Below are 20538 nucleotides of genomic sequence, written 5' to 3' on the forward strand. Positions count from 1 at the left end.
ATTGGTTAATTCGGTCACAAGGCAAGGTCAAGTGTCATCCGGTCTTGTTCAGCTCCATTTCACTTAGCTCCATCCTTTATCCAAGAAAGACTTTTTTTATTTCTGCTATCTTTTCCCATCCACCTTGTTGTTCCTTGGAGAAGCTATGCTTTTAAGTAATGCTGCTTTGCTAAAATCAATCTGTGTGTATATTTAATATAATGTTTTTACATTTCTGTAGTTTGGAAGGAAAATAGCTGACCTCATGATTATTTAGTGATAATGATTAATAGTGATAATACAACCCATCTAGCTCAATAGATGGCATTGTAAGTTAGGAAACAATTCATTTAAAGTGTCTTCATTTACATTTCAACTTTGAGATATTTTTGAATGGAGTGTAATTGAGTCCTTTATTGTATTTCTTTTTTTTAGTTCACACTGCGTAGGATCGATTGATGTATGTACATGTGGATTTGGACATACAAGTATAACTAAGAAATGTATTTCACCGCCTGGGTCTTCATTAAATCTCATCACTCATTCTCTGTGTTTTGCTATCTGTCTACTCGACCAGAGTCATGCTTGCAGGGAGACAGAATAGGAGCACTCCTTTCTTTCTTATTGCAGAGGTCGAATACTTATTTCACTCATTAAAATGCAAATCAATTTATAACATTTTTGACATGCGTTTTTCTGGTTTTTTTGTTGTTATTCTGTCTCTCACTGTTCAAATAAACCTACCATTAAAATTATAGACTGATCATTTCTTTGTCAGTGGGTTAACGTACAAAATCAGCAGGGGATCAAATATTTTTCTCTCTCACTGTTTATATATATATATATATATATATATATATATATATATATATATATATACACACACTACCATATATATATATATATATATATATATATATATATATATATATATATATATATATATATATATATATATATATATATATATATATATATATATATATATATATATGTATGTGTATATATGTATATGTATGTGTATACATGTGTATATATATATGTATATATGTATATGTGTGTATATATATGTATATGTGTGTATATATATATATGTATATGTGTATGTATATATGTGTATATATATGTGTGTGTGTATGTATATATATATATATATATATATATATATATATATATATATATATATATATATATATATATATATATATATATATATATACACACACACACAGTTAAGCCCAAAAGCATTCATACCCATGCCAAATTTTGAGCCATAGTAAATTTAGTAGAAATGTTTGCTTACGTATGGTTGTATACCAGCAATGGAAACAGATTCTTTATCTGACAGGGTTTCCTGTTATTTCATCAGTTTTGAAAGGGCTGACACCAGCTAACACTTCCTTAGACCAAACTCTAACTCATCTTTGTCTTTCAAGAATCAACTTAGGTTTTTAAGCAGAATTTTTACTTGAAAAATCTCAAATGGCTAGCTACAATGCCATAAAAAGTTTCTGTTGACTCACTTTTTAAAGTATTACAGATATTAGAGATAATTACTTTTATTTGAAATGAGAGAAGCAAACTACCTACACTTCATTCACATTTGTTTCAAAATGTGGTTCTATGTGTTGGTAAGTATTCTAGCAGTTATTATCAATATGTTGTTTTCTGTATATTCAATTTGTAGACATTGTTTCCACCTGCACCCCATGGATTATTACTTCTGTATTGTGTTTACGGTGAGGTGCTGTACTTTTACGCAGCTAAAGCCAAATTGCGCTTACGTGTTGTCGTCACGCACTCCCTACCCTCGCACCTTAAATGGATTTTGTAATTCGATTGCTGATGTGATTGCTTGGCCAGGTCTTGTAAAAGAGACTCTGATGCTCAATATTGTTTTTCCTGGTTAAATAAAAGGTACATGATGTTTGAAATGATTAACATTTGGCCTTGGGTGATTATAGTTTTTGGAAGTATGTAGACAGTCCATTTGATTTTAAGTATTCCTAATTATCAACCATACTTTGCATATGTATACAGTATACTGAACTGGTGCTAGATAATGAAGGGAGTAAAAAGCTGTAAAGTAACACTCATGTTGTGGCATTAGTGAGATGATTTCCAAATGCAGTGTGTTTTGGAGTTGGAGGATACCAGTAAGTTGGCATTGTAATCTGTAACAGCTCATGTACTAATCATGGAAAAATGGCATATAACCAATGATTAATCTCTGCCTCTTTGTCTACCAGGTATTGACAGTAGCATGTCTTGCATCTGCACAGATTTGCACACAGAGTATGTTACAAAAAAATCCAGATATGGAATGCACTCAATGTCCGCCAGGTAAGTAATGTTAATATAATTATAATCAGATCTTAAATAGATGATGGGTTTGTTGCAAACTACCATATACGCCTTGCAAAAGTATTCAGATCCCTGACCAATTGTATATTCTTTTTGGTAATGTTTCTCTTAAAACCTGAAACTCAAAATAAATGACAACCCCATTTCCAAAAATGTTGAGACGCTGTGTAAAATGTCAATAAAAAAAGAATGCAATTATGTGCAAATCATTTAGGCCCTATATACAATAGAAAATAGTACAAAGATCACCGATGAAATGTTGAAACTGAGACATTTTATTGTTTCTTGTAAAATATATGCACACTTTGAATTTCATAACAGCAACACATTTCAACAAGGTTGGGACAGAAGCAACAAAAGACTGAAAAGTTGTGTAATGCTAAAAAACGTAACCTGGTGGAATATTACACAACTAATTAAGCAGTGGTGTATAAAGTACTTGATTGTCATACTTGAGTAAAAGTACAGAAACTGTAAACCAATATGAAAATCACTTGAGTAAAAGAATTAAAGTAGCTCATATTAAATGTACTTAAATATCGAACATATTTTCCTGGTGTTAGTATGTACTTAGGTATAAAAAGTACAAATACAAAGAAAGGCATTTGACAGAATTTTTTTTCTTACTCCAAGCTTTATTTTTTCCTTCCATCCCTCAACTCCTTTCTCCTCTTGCTCTCTCCCTCTCCATGTTCCCACCATTTCCCTTGTTACCCCCTCTTTACCACCTCCCTTCTCCTCTTCCCCTATCCTCTTGCTCCCTCACTCTCTCCTCTTGCTTGCTTCCTCCCTCTGTCTCCTCTTGCTCCCTCACTCTCTCCTCTTGCTTGCTTCCTCCCTCTGTCTCCTCTTGCTCCCTCACTCTCTCCTCTTGCTTGTTTCCTCCTTCTGTTTACTCTTGCTCCCTCCCTCTGTCTCCTCTTGCTCCCTCACTCTCTCCTCTTGCTTGCTTCCTCCCTCCCTCAGACAGCTCTCATGGCCACTTCTTGCTTGTCTTTAATTTTCTTGAGGAGCATTTGCACAAACAGGAACAAGGCATTCCACCGGGCAGCATTTGAGCATAGCAGCTGGGGTCACCAAGTGTCTTCCATGTCTTCGGCTGCTAGAGTAGATTTTCAGCATTTATTCCAGAGCATGTGACGCTTACTGAACGTTGATTGATGCACTTTCTTGTATGCATTGTTGGCAGTTGCATTCACAGCAACTGTAGAGGTTGAGAAGATGACACGTCCAGTGTTGGTGCTTTGGTAGCACAAATTCAGGACTCTCTTATCGCATGAAGTGCCACTTTTGTCTGCCAAAATGTTGGCGGTAGGAGTACGGAACGGCACGATTCCGGAAGTCTGTTAATCTATTTCTATTAAGAGAATTATACACATCACTTTTACACATCACATTCTGTTTTTATTTGCATTTTATGGATTGTCCAAAAGTTTTTGGAAACAGCGTTGTATTACAAGGTGCCATTGGTTTTATGTAGGGATATATATACAGTGGGGAGAACAAGTATTTGATACACTGCCGATTTTGCAGGTTTTCCTACTTACAAAGCATGTAGAGGTCTGTCATTTTTGTCATAGGTACACTTCAACTGTGAGAGATGGAATCTAAAACCAAAATCCAGAAAATCACATTGTATGATTTTTAAATAATTAATTTGCATTTTATTGCATGACATATGTATTTGATCACCTACCAACCAGTAAGAATTCCGGCTCTCACAGACTTGTTGTATTTTCTTTAAGAAGCCCTCCTGTTCTCCACTCATTACCTGTATTAACTGCACCTGTTTGAACTCGTTACCTGTATAAAGGACACCTGTCCACACACTCAATCAAACAGACTCCAACCTATCCACAATGGCCAAGACCAGAAAGCTGTGTGAGGACATCAGGGATAAAATTGTAGACCTGCACAAGGCTGGGATGGGCTACAGGACAATAGGCAAGCAGTTTGGTGAGAAGGCAACAACTGTTCAAGATGACGGTCAATCTTCCTCGGTCTGGGGCTCCATGCTAGATCTCAACTCGTGGGGCATCAACGATCATGAGGAACATAGGCGCCGATACCGTGTGTGCTCCGGGGCTCGAGCACCCACGGAAAATAGCGAGCACCCACGGAAAACAGCGAGCACCCACGAAAATACCGAGCACGAGCACCCACGTGTGCCAGACCGCCAGTCCGCCAGTAGGCTACATTCATTTAAAATTAAACTTGCCGTTGGTGATATGTAAAGCGTCTGTCACACTGTGATTGGTTATGTCGATGTTAGTGACAGCGACTTAACCAGTCGCCTGCTCCGGGTGCTCCCTATCCACCAATCACAGCGTTTCTCAGATGAAAAAATACCACTATCAAAAACTCGTAGTAGAAATTAGGGAGAAACTCCCAGAAACTATATGTGTCGTTTTTTTTAATCGATATTTAGATAATAGCGCAAAACATTAATTTCCCACGAACTGATCACGGTTAGGCCTACGTGTCTGTTAAACTTTTCATCTCCAATCCTGTATTTGTTATAAGTGGTCAATTTTGAAAGATCTACTTTACGGCTTTATTAATAAGTAAATGAATAGGTGTGCGTAGTGCGTTTATATATGTATATATAGGTGTATATATAGGTATATACAGGTGTGTGTATATATAGGTGTGTGTATATATATATATATATATATATATATATATATATATATATATATTTATATATTTATATATATAAATGGCGTGCGCCTATGAGCACCCACGGTGGAAAACATAAATCGGCGCCTATGATGAGGAAGGTGAGGGATCAGCCCAGATCTACACGGCAGGACCTGGTCAATGACCTGAAGAGAGCTGGGACCACAGTCTCAAAGAAAACCATTAGTAACACATTACGTTGTCATGGATTAAAATCCTGCAGTGCACGCAAGGTCCCCCTGCTCAAGCCAGCGTATGTCCAGGCCCATCTGAAGTTTGCCAATGACCATCTGGATGATCAAGAGGAGGAATGGGAGAAGGTTGTGGTCTGATGAGCTTTTTGGTCTAAACTCCACTCGCCGTGTTTGGAGGAAGAAGAAGATTGAGTACAACCCCAAGAACTGTGAAGCATGGAGGTGGAGACATCATTTTTGGGGATGCTTTTCTGCGGGGACAGGACGACTGCACCATATTGAGGGGAGGCTGGAAGGGGCCATGCATCGCGAGATCTTGGCCAACAACCTCCTTCCCTCAGTAAGAGCATTGAAGATGGGTCATGGCTGGGTCTTCCAGCATGACAACGACCCGAAACACACAGCCAGGGTAAATAAGGAGGGGCTCCGTAAGAAGCATCACAAGGTCCTGAAGTGGCCTAGCCAGTCTCCAGACCTGAACCCAATAGAAAATATTTTGAGGGAGCTGAAAGTCCGTATTGCCCAGTGACAGCCCTGAAACCTGAAAGATCTGGAGAAAGTCTGGCCAAAATCCCTGCTGCAGTGTGTGCAAACCTGGTTAAGAACTATGAAACATATGATCTCTGTAATTGCAAACAAAGGTTTCTGTACCAAATATAAAGTTCTGCTTTTCTGATCAAATATACTTATGTCATGCAATAAAATTCTAATGAATTACTTAAAAATCATACAATGTGATTTTCTGGATTTTCTTTTTGGATTCCGTCACTCACAGTTGAAGAGTACCTATGATAAAAATTATAGACTTCTACATGTTTTGTAAGTGGGAAAACCTGAAATATCGGCAGTGTTTCAAATACTTGTTCTCCCCACTGTACATATACAGCAGCAGTCAAAAGTTTTGAGGGTATTATTGTTTAGTTTTACTATTTGCCACATTGTCCAATAATAGCAATGACAACAAAACTATAAAATAACTTATATGAAATCATGTAGTAACCAAAAAAGTGTTTGTCTAGTTAATGTGCTAGAGCTAGCTAAGTAGGTTAGTTTGGCTAGCCAGCTCTTCACATTTTGCTGTTGTTACAAACAGATCACTTGCCCATGGGCCTGCATTGATTTTCTTGAGATTTACACATAACATGTGAACATATAACATACACATAACATGTGAACATATTGAATTGAAGAAGACTAGCTTAACCAAAAAAGGAATGAGGCAAGCCTAGTTCAGCCAACCCGCAATTAAAAGTGATAAATATTGTTGCCCTCACTGTACTCGAACCTGTGTCTTTAACCACTACGCCATGGAGCTATACATTTGCCCAGTGTCGGTATAGCATCTCGACATTAGATCATTTTGTCACGTATTAACATCACGCCAAATTTGAATATTTCGCTAGATCATTAAGTATTGTGATAAACTGACTAATGTTTCTTATTAAGTTTACCTCCACCACAAATAGCATCTATAAAATGTATAGCTTTGGCCACTGGCCGTTTATTAACAGCGTTTATTAACAGCTTATTAGCCATTGATTGGCTTACTAGTATCTACTAACTTACTGCTTGGAATAGTCATAATAATTTAGCAATTGCTAGCAAGACTGAAGATGAATTATACACTGCCAAAGCAATTTTATTTCATGGCATAAAAACTTTAGTTTTTCTGTAATTTGTGAATGATGTTTTTGATACAATAACTATCAATATTGGTGATGATAACTGACTTTCTCATCAAGTTAAAAGATGAGAGAATCGTGGAAACCCCTCCTCTTTTACTGGCCAAGGGGTTTTGATCTAGCCTATATTACCCCAAAAAGCATGCAGGGATTCGTAGTTTGAAGATCCACCAGAAATAGTCACAATATAACCATAAATAGTTTTAGTTTAGGCTTACTATAGCGTAGCTACTGAAGGTTGTATCCAGCAAAGTGTTTGTCTATCCTGACCCAAAAAGCATGCACGGATGCATACTTCGAAAATCCACCAGAAATAGTCGCAATATTACTGTTAACAGTTTTATTTTAGGCTTACTATAACATAGCTACTGAAGGTTGTAGACACCGAAGTGTTTGTCTATCTGGAACAAATCCTAATGCATCATTTGGGGTAGTCAGTCAGTCAATAAGAGACATTCGCTCTTCTTGGCTTGCTCCGCTTACGTGGTCCGTCAAAAACGAGTACATTGCCAATCTGCCTGATAGCAACATTTGCTTTAAAACTGCTAAATGTTTTTGCCATCAAAATGATGGTTGTGAACAGTATTTGGGGGTCACTAGTATTGTAAAGGGCAAGTTTATTACTAGGCAAGTACAGTAAACGAACCATTACTACTTACAGTAGGATATTTTATGGGATTTGAACTAATTTGATATTGTTTGAAATTCTTGTTCATATAGTATTGTTGTACTTTTGATTACACCCTTGATTTTAGACTGTAGTTAATTTAAGACGAATTAGACAGGCATAAAACCTTTTTTGTGAATCTTTGATGAAGATTAATACACATTTTACTTTATTTCCACATGATTTTCAGGCTATTCCAAAAAGGGTGCCAAATGTACAGAATGTCAAACCGGGACATTTTCAAAAATAACAAATGTGCTCTCTAACTGTCTGCGCTGTAGATCATGTGATACAGCAGGTAAGACTGCTTGAGTCCTTTTCACATGAATGTTTCTGAATAGTAATTATGCATTGTAATGATTTTCAATGATTGCCATGTGTGCATTCATGTTTGGTTGAAGCGCTTTTGTGTGTTTGGTCACAGGTCTTAGGCCTATCAAAAAATGATGGGGTGTGTGTGTGTGTGTGTGTGCGGTGCGGTGTGTGTGTGGGTGGGTGTGTGTGTGTAAGAAATAGTGTGTCTCTTTCCCCTGTGGAGTCAGTGTCTGTGATGAAAGGGAGAATGAGATTATTTTCTGTGTCTTCATGTTATAGGAAATCAACTTATGGTAAATCCTTGTAAATCCACGAATGACACTGAATGTGGCTGCAAGAAGGGATATTACCCAATAACCTCTGGCTCAGATTTAAGATGCAAAAGCTGCTCATCCTGCACGAACTGTAGTGAATGTAAGTATTACTAGTTAATGTCTTGATAATAATCACAATGCTGTTAAAAATGGAAACAGGCTTGGTATATTCCACACTGCTTTAATAATCAGCCCATCTCTATATATCGATATACTCAAATTTTGCCAAATATCTTTCAAATGGCCATTTGAACTATTGGTCTGTAAGTAATACTATTTCCCTAGCGTGTTCCCACTATTTAAATTGATATTTAAATCATTAGTCAGCGTCCGCAAGACAACAACAAACTAACTTTGGATAAGGTCCAGAATGAATGGGGGAGAAAGTAACCTATTCAAATGAAATTCTACTTGCTATCTACTAGACTGGTTTTTTCAAACAGTTTAAATTTATTACTTGATATTTTGGACAAAAACTGAAGAGGACAACCTCGACTACACAAAAAATGACTTGTAGCGAGATTGGTATAACATGTAGGCTTTGTCAAATCTAACAAAACATGATAACATTTATGCTTTTACTGAGCATACAGCTTCTTAGCAGACCTTGTATTTGGAAGGCTAGTAATGCTATGGATCATTTGATTGATATCATACTATGATGTAGGCCAGGGCCGCACAACCCTCTTCCTGGAGATCTACTGTCCTGTAGGTTTTCTCTCCAACTCTAATTTAGCCCATCCGATTCTTATAATTTGATGGATGAAGATCTCCAGGAAAAGGTTTGGGCAACCTTGATGTAGGTGAACTTGATATTGTGCACCCAGCAGAGAATCACTGATGAAAGGTAGCATTGTGCAGACTTTTAATAGAATCAAGCAACGCATTATGAAACATTGAGTAACTTTGGCATTGCATTGATCACATGGATGACCATCCCCATGACTAGAATAAATTAGTTCTGAACCCTCACTGACTGAAATCACGATCCTCCACCATCTTTCTTCAGGTACAAATTGCTTACTTTTCTGACAATCCCTAACTACTAAGCAGTGTTGAAAAAAAGAAGGACTTATGCAAAAACTGTTTTGAATGACCCCAATGTTTTTACAATAAATGTGTTCACAATGAATGTCTCGTGATCAGAATTGTCCTTGTGTCTTTCCCCTCAGGTTCCACGTGTAGTGACACAGAGAAGTGTGATCTCTGTAAGTCAGACTATGACAAAGGCGAGGAGATGAAATGCACACTATGCCAAACGTACGACCACCAGATTCCAGCTTCTACAATATTTATGCATTTAGTAAGACGAGCATATGAACCACACTTTCTGTTTAGCTCTGCGTTTTTCTGGGTCTTTTTGTTGTTATTCCATCTCTCACTGTTTAAATAAACCTACCATTAAAATTATAGACAGATAATTTCTTTGTCAGTGGGCAAATGCACAAAATCAGCAGGGGATCAAATAGTTGTTTCCCTCACTGTAACTGCTGCCTGCTTACTGACCAGCGGCGTCGCTAAGGGCACAATACATTCGGGGCTTAGCCCACCCTCCCGCCCCGCCCGGGACAGAGAGTACAGGGTTTTGAATGTACATGCCCAGAATCTCGATGTACACGCTAACATCCTACACGTCATAATGCGCGATCCGAATTATAGATGAATAGATCAGCTATTTTTTTAAAATATTAATTATTTTTGGTCAATTTGCCGGGGCTATTCATAAAAGATCTGGGGCTATAGCCCCGGACGCCCAGTGCTAACAACGCCAATAAAGAAGTTTATATGTTAGTATAACACTTGATATTTCAATTTAAAAATAATGGTTGGGTTTCCTTTAACCTGAGTCTCTTTAACATCAGCAGTGCCTCCTAGCCAAATTTGAGTGCACCTATGTCCTTTCTGCTAAAACCAAATCACAGTTCTTTATACATAGCCATGGATTTGAATTGTGTGCTATAGAATTATCTTACTATGCTCTTGATGTCAGTTAAGGAACCAATGTTAATTTTTAGATGCTGCTTAAAGATAAAAAAAAATTGTGCATTGAGGTCACTGGGTTGAGGATTTCCTCTAAGAGCGGAGCTTTATAAGATCTAAAGTTCCTGAACATCCTGTTAAGGTTTCTGAGGTACTCTCATGTTTCTAGTATAAAATGTTCTAAAGGGACACACACATACTACCACAGATTCAGGATTGAAATAACCAAATATAGGCTAATTACTGGTGCTAATGGCTGTTACAGGAGTTATATATAGTTGTATTTCTAAAATGGATTGGGCGATTGTTGATAGCTAACATAAATACTTTTGCATGTCAATTGTTTACTGACAGTAAGTTTAAACATTTGATTTATCTGACATTCCTTTTGTCCATGTAAAACAAAAATCTCTGGTTTTAATGTGTGACCTTATGTTTTTCTGCTTTCATATTTCAGGAAAGAGTGTTCAAGGTATACAGTCTGTACAACCCCATGCCCAGTCACTAGCCCAACCATAAATAAAAAACTCGTAACCACTTCACCCAACCCCAGCATCAGCCATTTGCCTCCAGACAATTGTGAGTTTTACCAATATTTGCTTCCACAGATCCTTCTGTGTTGCTAATTGACAGATCATACTGTGATATTCGGCTTCTTTAATGTTTTTGCTTTTTAGCCTAAATTGTTCTATGTTTATAATTACATTTTACTTGCAGATGTTCTTCTGAACCTTCTGTTTCTGTTTTGTAATCGCATTGTTCATGTGGTGTGGAATAAATGTGGTGTGAAATAAATTAATGCTTATTCATATCTTCAACAGATCACGTTCTGACCATGATCATTGTGGTTGCCCTGGTGATCATTCTGTTAATATCCAGTCTACTTGTCCTGACTAAGAATGCATGGAGGGGTCTTTGCCGTTGTTTGATCCCTGATAAGAATCTATTTTTGCCTACAAGGGACACCCCAGGCAATGGTAATAGTAATATAATGCTTTTATCAATGATTTATCAATTAACCAAATGAAGTCAAAGACCTACCAGTAGTGTTTGATATTGTTAGTTAGTGGGACCCCCTGAGCAAATGTGACAAATTTCATCACCTTTATATTACATTTTAGTCATTTAGCAGATTCAGGCTGACTCGCAGTAAGTTCATTCATTTTAAGAAAACTAGGTGAAACAATGACACAGTTTTGTAGCAAGCGCATTTTAAGCAATTAATTGGTTATGGTCAAGTGTTTGCTGGAAAGAAGACCACACAAATAGGCATAAAACATAATATTCAAGGTTTACAAAAACACAACAGAGGCAGTGGCAGTGGAAACTCCACCATTGAGAATAGTTTTGACTGCATAGATCAGGAAGTGTCCTGGAGAGGTGGAACGACCAAGAGCCCATTGGTGGCTGAATGAATAAACCGGCGCCGGGATTTAGGGTTTGAGCATTGCCTGAAGGTATAGATGAGGGTGTCCTCTTGTTGCTCCATAGGCAAAGGCAACTCAGTCTTGTCAAGGTTAAGCTTGAAGTGGTGAGCCAACAGGCAGAGATATCAGCAAGGCACACTGAGATGCGTGTTGTCATCTGGGTGTCAGAAGGAAACATAAAGCTGAGTGTCATTTGCATATTGGTGACAGGAAAGAACATGAGGATATGACAGAGCCAAGAGACTTGGTGTGTAGATAGAAATCAAGCAGACTAGGGTCTCTTTTACAGTTTAGCTCTGTATTACAGAAATAATGTGTGTGTGTGTATATATATATATATATATATATATATATATATATATATATATATATATATATATTCTGTATTTCACAGTGATCTATGAAATCACATTAGCAGGGGAAGAGCAATATACCTACACTCCTTAAGAAAGTTGTGTGCATAGAAATACAGTCCAAAAATGTCTCAAAGCAATTTATGAACATAGACACATTTTTGATATTTTATGTTATTCCCATAAAACAACAGATTGTTTCTGTATGAAGAAATCATGCAGGAGCAGAAATCTTGCAGGAGCACAACCTTTTTCATTTCAACTTGTGCCTGTTATTGCAGGTTTGACAGCATTTGCAACATGATTACCATTTTGTTAAAATATGAGTGTCCTGTGATGTTAAACATTGCAGTCCATAAGTATTTGGACAGTGATACAGGTTTTGTTGTTTTGGCTGTTCACTCCAGCACATTGGACTAGTAATGAAACAATATATAATAGGTTAAATTGTAGGCTTTCAGTGTATTTACACTCATTAACTAAACTATTATCTTCAATAAAGTTGCATCATGTAAATTCTAAATACAGTTAGATCCGGAATTATTTGGACAATTTTCATAATTCTTGCTCTGTATGCCACCACAGTGAATTTGAAATGAAACAACTGAGATGCAATTGAAGTGCAGACTTTCAACTTTAATCCAAGGGGTTGAACAAAAATATCATATGAAACGTTTAGGAATTGCAACCATATTCATTCAAAGTCCCCTTATTTCAGGGTCTCAAATGTACACAATCATAAATAAAATATTCATTTTTAATACTTTGTTGAGAATCCTTTCCAGGCAATGATTGCTTGAAGTCTGGAACGCATGGACATCACCAAAATGCTGGGTTTCCTCCTTTGTGATGCTTTGCCAGGCCTTTACTGCAGCTGTTTTCAGTTGTTGTTGTTTGTTTGTGGATCTTTCTGCTCCAAGTTTTTTCTTCAGCAAGTGAAATGCATGCTTGATCGGGTTGAGATCAGGTGACTGACACAGCCATTGCAGAATATTCCACTTCTTTGCCTTAAAAAACTCCTGTCATTGTCCATCGGTAAAGTGAAGTGCTGTCCTATCAGCTGAATTTGGCTGAATCTGAACAGACAATATATCCCTATTCACTTCAGAATTCATCCGGCTGCTTCTGTCTTCTGTGACTTCATCAATATACACTAGTGACCCAGTGCCATTGGAAGCCATGCATGCCCATGCCATCACACTGCCTCCACCGTGTTTTACAGATGATGTGATGTATTTCAGATCATGAGCCATTCCAAGACTTCTCCATACTTTTTTTCTTCCCATTATTCTGGTACAGGTTGATCTTAGTTTCATCTATCCAAAGAATGCTGTTCCAGAACTGGGCTGGAGTTTTTTGGCAAAGTCTAATCTGGCCTTTCTATTCTTGAGGCTTATGGATGGTTTGCACCTTTTTGTTAACCCTTTGTATTTGCTCTCATGAAGTCTTCTCTTTATGGTAGACTTGGATAATGATAGGCCTACCTCCTGGAGAGTGTTCTTCACTATGCTGGATGTTGTGAATGGGGTTTTCTTTACCATGGAAAGGATCCTACGATCAACCACCACTGTTGTCTCCCGTGGATGTCCAGGCCATATTTTGTTGCAGAGCTCCCCAGTGCATTCTTTTTTTCTCAAAATGTACCAAACTGTTGATTTGGCCACTCCTAAAGTTTCACTTGCATTGGGAGCTCCTTTGACCACATGTTGTGGGTTCACAGCATGTGGTCCCTTGAAAAAGAGGGGGATACATATTAAAGAGCTGTCATTCCTAAACCCTTCCTCCAATTTGGATGTGAATACCCTAAAATTAAGGCTGAGAGACTGCACTTTAAGGCCATATTCATTATTTAACTGTAACTTGAACATATTTTGGTTAACAACCAAAATAATAAAACTGCATTTAACTTTTTTAGGTGACTGTGAGCTGTTTTTAAGCATTAGTAATACTTTACATACAAATACGGGCTATAACTTCAATTGAGTTATTAAAATGTACTATAAATTGTCTTGACTCAAATGATGTAGTGGCTTTATTTCAGAAGCTATTCACCGCAACAGAAAACCTATAATATCTTTCTCTAACTCAAACAGGTCAGCAAAACAGCCCACCTACACTGGTAAGTTTCCTTTTCTTGTGTTAATGTATTTTGAACATGCTCAGTGATAGAAAATTAGTAGGCTACCCTTACTGATTTTATTTACAGCTGGAATATGAGAACAAATGATTGTTTGAATCTATCAATTAAAAATACAATTCCAGTCATAAGTCTTTGTTGTATTTTAATATAAATTTAAAATTGTAAGGATGTGTCTGATGTTACCATATAATATGCGTAGTATTTAGTGTTGCCACAGACCACCCGAGAGGTCCCCATTGATCTTGGGCCTAAGATTGTCTTATACATGTTTTTATTGTAGATGGGCTTTTCAAAACAGGAGAAGTACTAGCTTTTACAGATCCTTGGGATCTTGCTAGCTATCTTTTGAGATTGGGAAAACAATAGCTTCCTTTGGTAATTCCTCGTTAGAAGAGTTGGACATTGCCATGATTTCTGGATATTGTGATTTGCTTAAAACCAGGAAATATAAATCGTTTTTACCAGTGAAATGCAAAAATGCTTGTATTTGCATTCAAAATGTTGAGGGCACCTATATGCTAATATCATATTAATGGACATTAATAAAATAGCACCAGTGATAGTGTCTAAGGAAGGATGTGTATGGGGTCATAGGCGCCGATACCGTGGGTGCTCCGGGGCTCGAGCACCCACGGAAAATAGCGAGCACCCACGGAAAATAGCGAGCACCCACGAAAATACCGAGCACGAGCACCCACGTGTGCCAGACCGCCAGTCCGCCAGTCGGCTACATTCATTTAAAATTAAACTTGACGTTGGTGATATGTAAAGCGTCTGTCACACTGTGATTGGTTATGTCGATGTTAGTGACAGCGACATAACCAGTCGCCTGCTCCGGGTGCTCCCTATCCACCAATCACAGCGTTTCTCAGATGAAAAAATGCCACTATCAAAAACTCGTAGCAGAAATTAGGGAGAAACTCCCAGAAACGATATGTGTAGTTTTTTTTTAATCGATATTTAGATAATAGCGCAAAACATTAATTTCCCACGAACTGATCGCGGTTAGGCCTACGTGTCAGTTAAACTTTTCATCTCCAATCCTGTATTTGTGATAAGTGGTACATTTTGAAAGATCTACTTTACGGCTTTATTAATAAGTAAATGAATAGGTGTGCGTAGTGCGTTTATATATGTATATATAGGTGTATATATAGGTATATATAGGTGTGTATATATAGGTATATAGGTGTGTGTGTATATATATATATATATATATATATATATATATATATATATATATATACATATATATATATATATATATATATATATAAATATATATATATATATAAATATATAAATGGCGTGCGCCTATGAGCACCCACAGAGGAAAACATAAATCGGCGCCTATGTATGGGGTAACTGTATACACAGTAATTTTTGAGATGACTGTGTATACATACATCAGAAAAAGTACATGGTACACATAACGCAATATTTAAAAATGTCAGCTCTTTAGGTAATTAGACTGGGTTTTAATAAGTGCAATTTCCACCTTCCTGCCAACATAACAAATAACAAACCTTATGGGCATGCTGTCATTGTGCTTTTTTTGTTCCCCGTCTGCTCTAAACTCATACATAACACATAACTCAATACAAGTAACCATGTATTAATCCAAAGGTAAATGTAATGTTCTAAAAAATTATATTGCCTTTGTAGACTAGCTACCGATGGTGCTTTGGCAATGGCAGGTGTGTATTTTGCAAAAATACCACTCATTATCTCAACGGGTATCTAATACCTTCATTCTAAAATAGTTGCTATTGAGCTAAATACTGAAAGATGGAAAAATTTAAACAGATTCATATGGGCAGCTGAGTGCATCCTCTTTTTGACAGGGATAAGTGGTCATAGTTTCTACATTGTTACTCTTTTCCCTGCAATTGCATTTTTAAATGTTTTATGTTAAGAATGCTTTTATGAGTTAATGGGGATGGAAAGTGAGGCTCACTAATTACTACAGCAGGCTGTGGGTTGCAGATAACATCAGGGTAAGATTATTGTCCCAGTCCGCACGTGTGAATTAGCACTTTGCAGTGCAACTTAGATACGTTATATGCTGAGTAGAGGGACTATAATGATTTATGTTTGTCTGCTGTCTCTTCTAAGATGATCAACAAAATGGAAGGGATTCCTGTAATGCCACTCTTTTACAGTCCTACCAAGACTGAACACCTTGTCACACCCCTGCTTCCAAACAGAGAGCCCAGAAGTAAGTATTCAATATTGTATCGCCTTAAAGTATCGCTTTAAAACAGAAACAGCCTCAACCCAGCCCATGGCACATTACAGCGCAAGTGGAAAACACCATTAAAAAACTGCAGTTTTGTCAGGATCCAGCAGTGACGAAATAGGGGAAAAGATCAGCGGTTGTGACATCACACCAAACCCATCCACCAGCCAAATGATTCCCCAAAACGTGCCAAACACCACCAAGAGCCAGTTAGGGTTTCATCCCAAGCACCACCTCACTCTGTTCCAGATCAAAGAAACCGAAAATGAAGTTTGACAACATTGCATTTCAGCTTATAAACAGTAGCACTTCATATGTTTGGACTTGTAATCAGTGTAGGCTGTGTGTAATGACTAATGTTTAAAAACCTGAAGGAATAATCTCTGTACTCTTTTAGGGTGTAGAGCATAGAACTTGTCTTTCCTGTTGCTTTGGTGTGGTGTGTGCTCAGAATCAAAACAACCACCTTTCCAATAACCCATCAGAATTTCTGCATAAAGTGATCTCTGTTAAGCCATGTGGAGGTGTATGCACGTATGTAGGTGGAAACTGGGAAACTTTGTTGATTTTAATCATAAAGATGTAAAGCTTTAGAGGAAATGACTAATCAGATAACAAAAATAATTACCATTTGAGCATGTGACCTCATCCTTCTTGCAAATGTAAGAAATGTCATGTTAGTGTATAGTTTCAGGGGAAAATACAATATGAGTAAAGGAAGTTTACATCCTTTTATTGATGTAATTGCTCAAATTGATAGTAAATACTATGACAGGTCTTGTTAACATACAGATTGTTCATGTTTTTTTACTTTAGAATTCCCCTGTGGCCTTGTTGTGAGGTTATGGTGCATTTAAGTGTTGTATACTTGGTTGTTGTTATATATTGGTTGTATACTTAAGCTTTCAATTTTCTCTAAATGAGTAAACCAGGCTCCAGACTGGGGTATCCCCATACATTTATCTACTAGCCTGATAATATTTGTAGATTGCAAATAACAATTAAGCCAAAAAAAATGAATATTTAAATTTTCATTATATTAGTATAACTTTTGTGGGGCATTATAATTCACAAAGGCTACACAGATATAGCAATTTCAGTTGATAAATATAAACACCTTTTTCTCTAAACCAACCCCATTACTAAATGTTACGCATCTAGCTATGTGCGACTCCATTCAAAGAGGGAGTATTCATTTCTCCTCTCTTACTGCACAATTTGATCCATCCATCCAAGAGAGTTTCTTTTTGTTTTAGAGAGAGAGAGAGAGAGAGAGAGAGAGAGAAAACAAACAGGCCGACTAAGAAAAGAGCTGTATGAGTACATTGTGTTAGGAGCTATGCTATTACCTGTGGATTAAATCTCACCCGCACTTTATTGCTTATTTGAGCACTTAATTAGAATATCTCAGTTGTAACATCGCTGGCCCCGTATTCACGAAGCCTCTCTTCTAGGATTCATTCTTCCATTTAGATCACAGTTGAAAAGATTACAACAAGACGGACCTCAGAGCACGATCCCCGACCATCACCCTACTCAGGGACACTGTGAACATAATCCCTGATCCCTCTCTTTCCAAGTACATCGCCAGGAAACGTATGGGGAGCTCTGGCCTGCGACGGTGCTGTACGCCATCATGAAGGAGGTGCCCCTGCGCCGCTGGAAGGAGTTCCTGCGCCTGCTCTCCATGTCAGACCGGCAGCTGGAGCGCGTGGAGCTGGAGCCGGGCCTGAGCTCCATGGAGAGGCAGTACCAAATGCTACGTCTGTGGAGCCAGGGCCCGGCTGCACGGATGGAGGACGTCTACTCTGCCCTGCGTTACATGGACCTAGGAGGCTGTGCCCAACAGCTGCAGGAGAGCCTGGTGCAGCTGCAGCATCGCAGCCAGGAACCGCAACAGATGACGCTGCCTTAGTGTTACAGGCCCACTGGCTCGTTGGGACATCACCAACACCACTAGATTTGGTGGAGGTTGCTGGGGCATTATATTATGACTATACCTCAGAGGTATGGAGCTGTACCCAGATGTAAATGGCATCATGACAGGTTCAAAGGACCAACGTCTTTCTTTTATTTTATTTTTTTTAAATATATATATTTAATGAAAGTCATGAATGAGATGATGAAAGAGACAGAGATCACTACACCGGTCACAAGAGCCTGAGTGATCACACACATTTAACTGTATATAGTACATCAACACTTGGACTTTAGTCTTCCTGTTCAACTACCCCTTCAGAGATTGGTGACAGTCCTGTCTCCTTTCTTTTATTGTCAGTATCCTATCTTAGTTTAAGGAAAGCTCCTTGTTCCCAATGTTTTATTTTACTTGAATGTAAGTTGGAATTACAGGTGGCAAATTCTGGAAGAAAGTGTTAACTAGCTTTCCTATTCATGAACTTATACCATTGACATTTTCAACGAAATAATTACCATCATCTGTTTTTGACTATTACAACCATATTAACGTAGTACCTAGTCTTATATCGTTTTTTGAGTTCTAAGCAAGCTTGCTAGCATCACCATTTACTTTTAGCAAATACATCAGAATAGTTCAGATTGCAAATCTAATATCACTTCACTGCCCTGAGCACTGAGATGTGATCGTTAGACCAGAAGGAAGAAAGGCCCTAATTGGTCCTGCAAACCACTTTGAGCAGCATTTAGTTTCCATGAAGGGGCCAAACGCAAAGCAAGCCAGCAGTGGGATGCAGGGTGCTGTCAGACTAACTTATTCCAACTTCCCAGTTACCTATTTCCAACAAGCACATTAAGCTAGTGTATGGCATCATTGCAGCAAAAGGAAACTGATCAAAAGAGGTCCATTACACTCTCCTTTACATTTTTGCTATGTACAATCATTAAATTTAGATTAGCAAACATTTTATAGATCATTTTACAGATCTGATCTCAGAATGAAGCTCACTTAATTTTGTATATGTTTTAGGATTTTCAATGCATCAGGGATAGCATAGACTGTTTGGTATAACAGCATTTTTCATTGTTGCCTACTGCAGGTTAGTAGGACACAACATTATAGAATCACAGGACCACCAAGGCCCACAGAGCAATTGAAATGTGTAATAACTTACAGACCTTAGTTTGATGGAAACTATGAGGTCAGCTGCATGGTATCTTTTAATATATTTTTGTATATTTTAATCATATCAATCAATAATTTATCTGGGTTTTTTATTTATTTATTTACCTGTTTCTTTTGATACGTACAGTATCTCACAAAAGTGAGTACACCCATCACATTTTTGTAAATATTTGATTATATCTTTTCATGTGACAACACTGAAGAAATGACACTTTGCTACAATGTAAAGTAGTGAGTGTACAGCTTGTATAACAGTGTAAATTTGCTGTCCCCTCAAAATAACACAACACACTAAAACGCTGGCAACAAAAGTGAGTACACCCCTCACTAAAAATGTGAGGGGTGTACTCACCTTTGTGAGATACTGTATGTGGTAAGTTAACTGTCTGTGCAACCTGTGTCTAGTGTCCATTTGGAGCTATAGCTTGTAGTCAAGTGTTTAGCTACATTGAAATGAAGAACAATGGCTGTTATACCTATTATACCTTATTATTTATTTATTTTTTGTCTTATGTATTTACTTACAGTGCATTGGAAAAGTAGTAAAGTATTATTTTGAAATAGTTTTTTCTAAGAACTGTTTTAAACTTTAGAAACATTTTGTTTGCATACGTTTTAATACCATTGGCCTCCACTTGTGAACCATTAAAGTTTTACAATGAAAGCACTGAAAGCATGAAAGTGAGCCAGCTGCTTGTCAGATGAGACCAAGATTGAGACCAAGTGCTACGTGTGGTGCAAACCTTATAGAGCATGTTTCAACACACACACAATCCCTACAGTGAAACTGAATGGTAGCAACATCATGTCATGGGGATACAATGCATGAGCATTGACTAGGCATCTACTAAAAATGTAAGGATTATTAGATGGAGCAAAACACAAGGAAATACTGCAAGAAAAAACTTGCTTCAGTCTTTTTAAAAACAAAAATGTCCAAGAAATCCACCTCTCAACAGGCTAACATACTTCTGACCTAGTCTAAATTTAAATAGACTCTGGATTTAGCCCAGAGAAATGTATTTATTATTCCAATTGGATTCTTAATATCTCACCCGGCACAGCCAGAAGAGGACTGGTCACCCCTCTGAGCCTGGGTCCT

At 37.6% G+C, this 20538-nt stretch overlaps 1 protein-coding gene across 1 annotated transcript; it reads left to right on the top strand.

Moving 5' to 3' along the window:
* The first annotated feature begins 1315 nt into the window (after positions 1-1315).
* Positions 1316-19580, top strand: si:ch211-112c15.8 (tumor necrosis factor receptor superfamily member 1A). Its single transcript, XM_010875590.3, has 10 exons — positions 1316-1610; positions 2229-2322; positions 7756-7863; positions 8160-8294; positions 9367-9454; positions 10632-10753; positions 10996-11151; positions 14048-14073; positions 16210-16312; positions 17914-19580. The coding sequence occupies exons 1-10, from the start codon at positions 1548-1550 to the stop codon at positions 18246-18248; spliced, it is 1230 nt and encodes a 409-aa protein (XP_010873892.2). The 5' UTR covers positions 1316-1547; the 3' UTR covers positions 18249-19580.
* Positions 19581-20538: the final 958 nt, after the last annotated feature.

The sequence above is a fragment of the Esox lucius genome, chromosome 12 (genome assembly GCF_011004845.1).
Source record: "Esox lucius isolate fEsoLuc1 chromosome 12, fEsoLuc1.pri, whole genome shotgun sequence".
Taxonomy (NCBI): domain Eukaryota; kingdom Metazoa; phylum Chordata; class Actinopteri; order Esociformes; family Esocidae; genus Esox; species Esox lucius.

Coding starts and splice junctions, on each gene's coding strand:
- si:ch211-112c15.8 (XM_010875590.3), top strand. CDS start 1,548: ATGAGAGAAGCAAACTACCTACACTTCATTCACATTTGTTTCAAAATG. Junction 2,323..7,755: donor ATGCACTCAATGTCCGCCAG/GTAAGTAATGTT, acceptor CATGATTTTCAG/GCTATTCCAAAAAGGGTGCC. Junction 14,074..16,209: donor AAAACAGCCCACCTACACTG/GTAAGTTTCCTT, acceptor GTCTCTTCTAAG/ATGATCAACAAAATGGAAGG.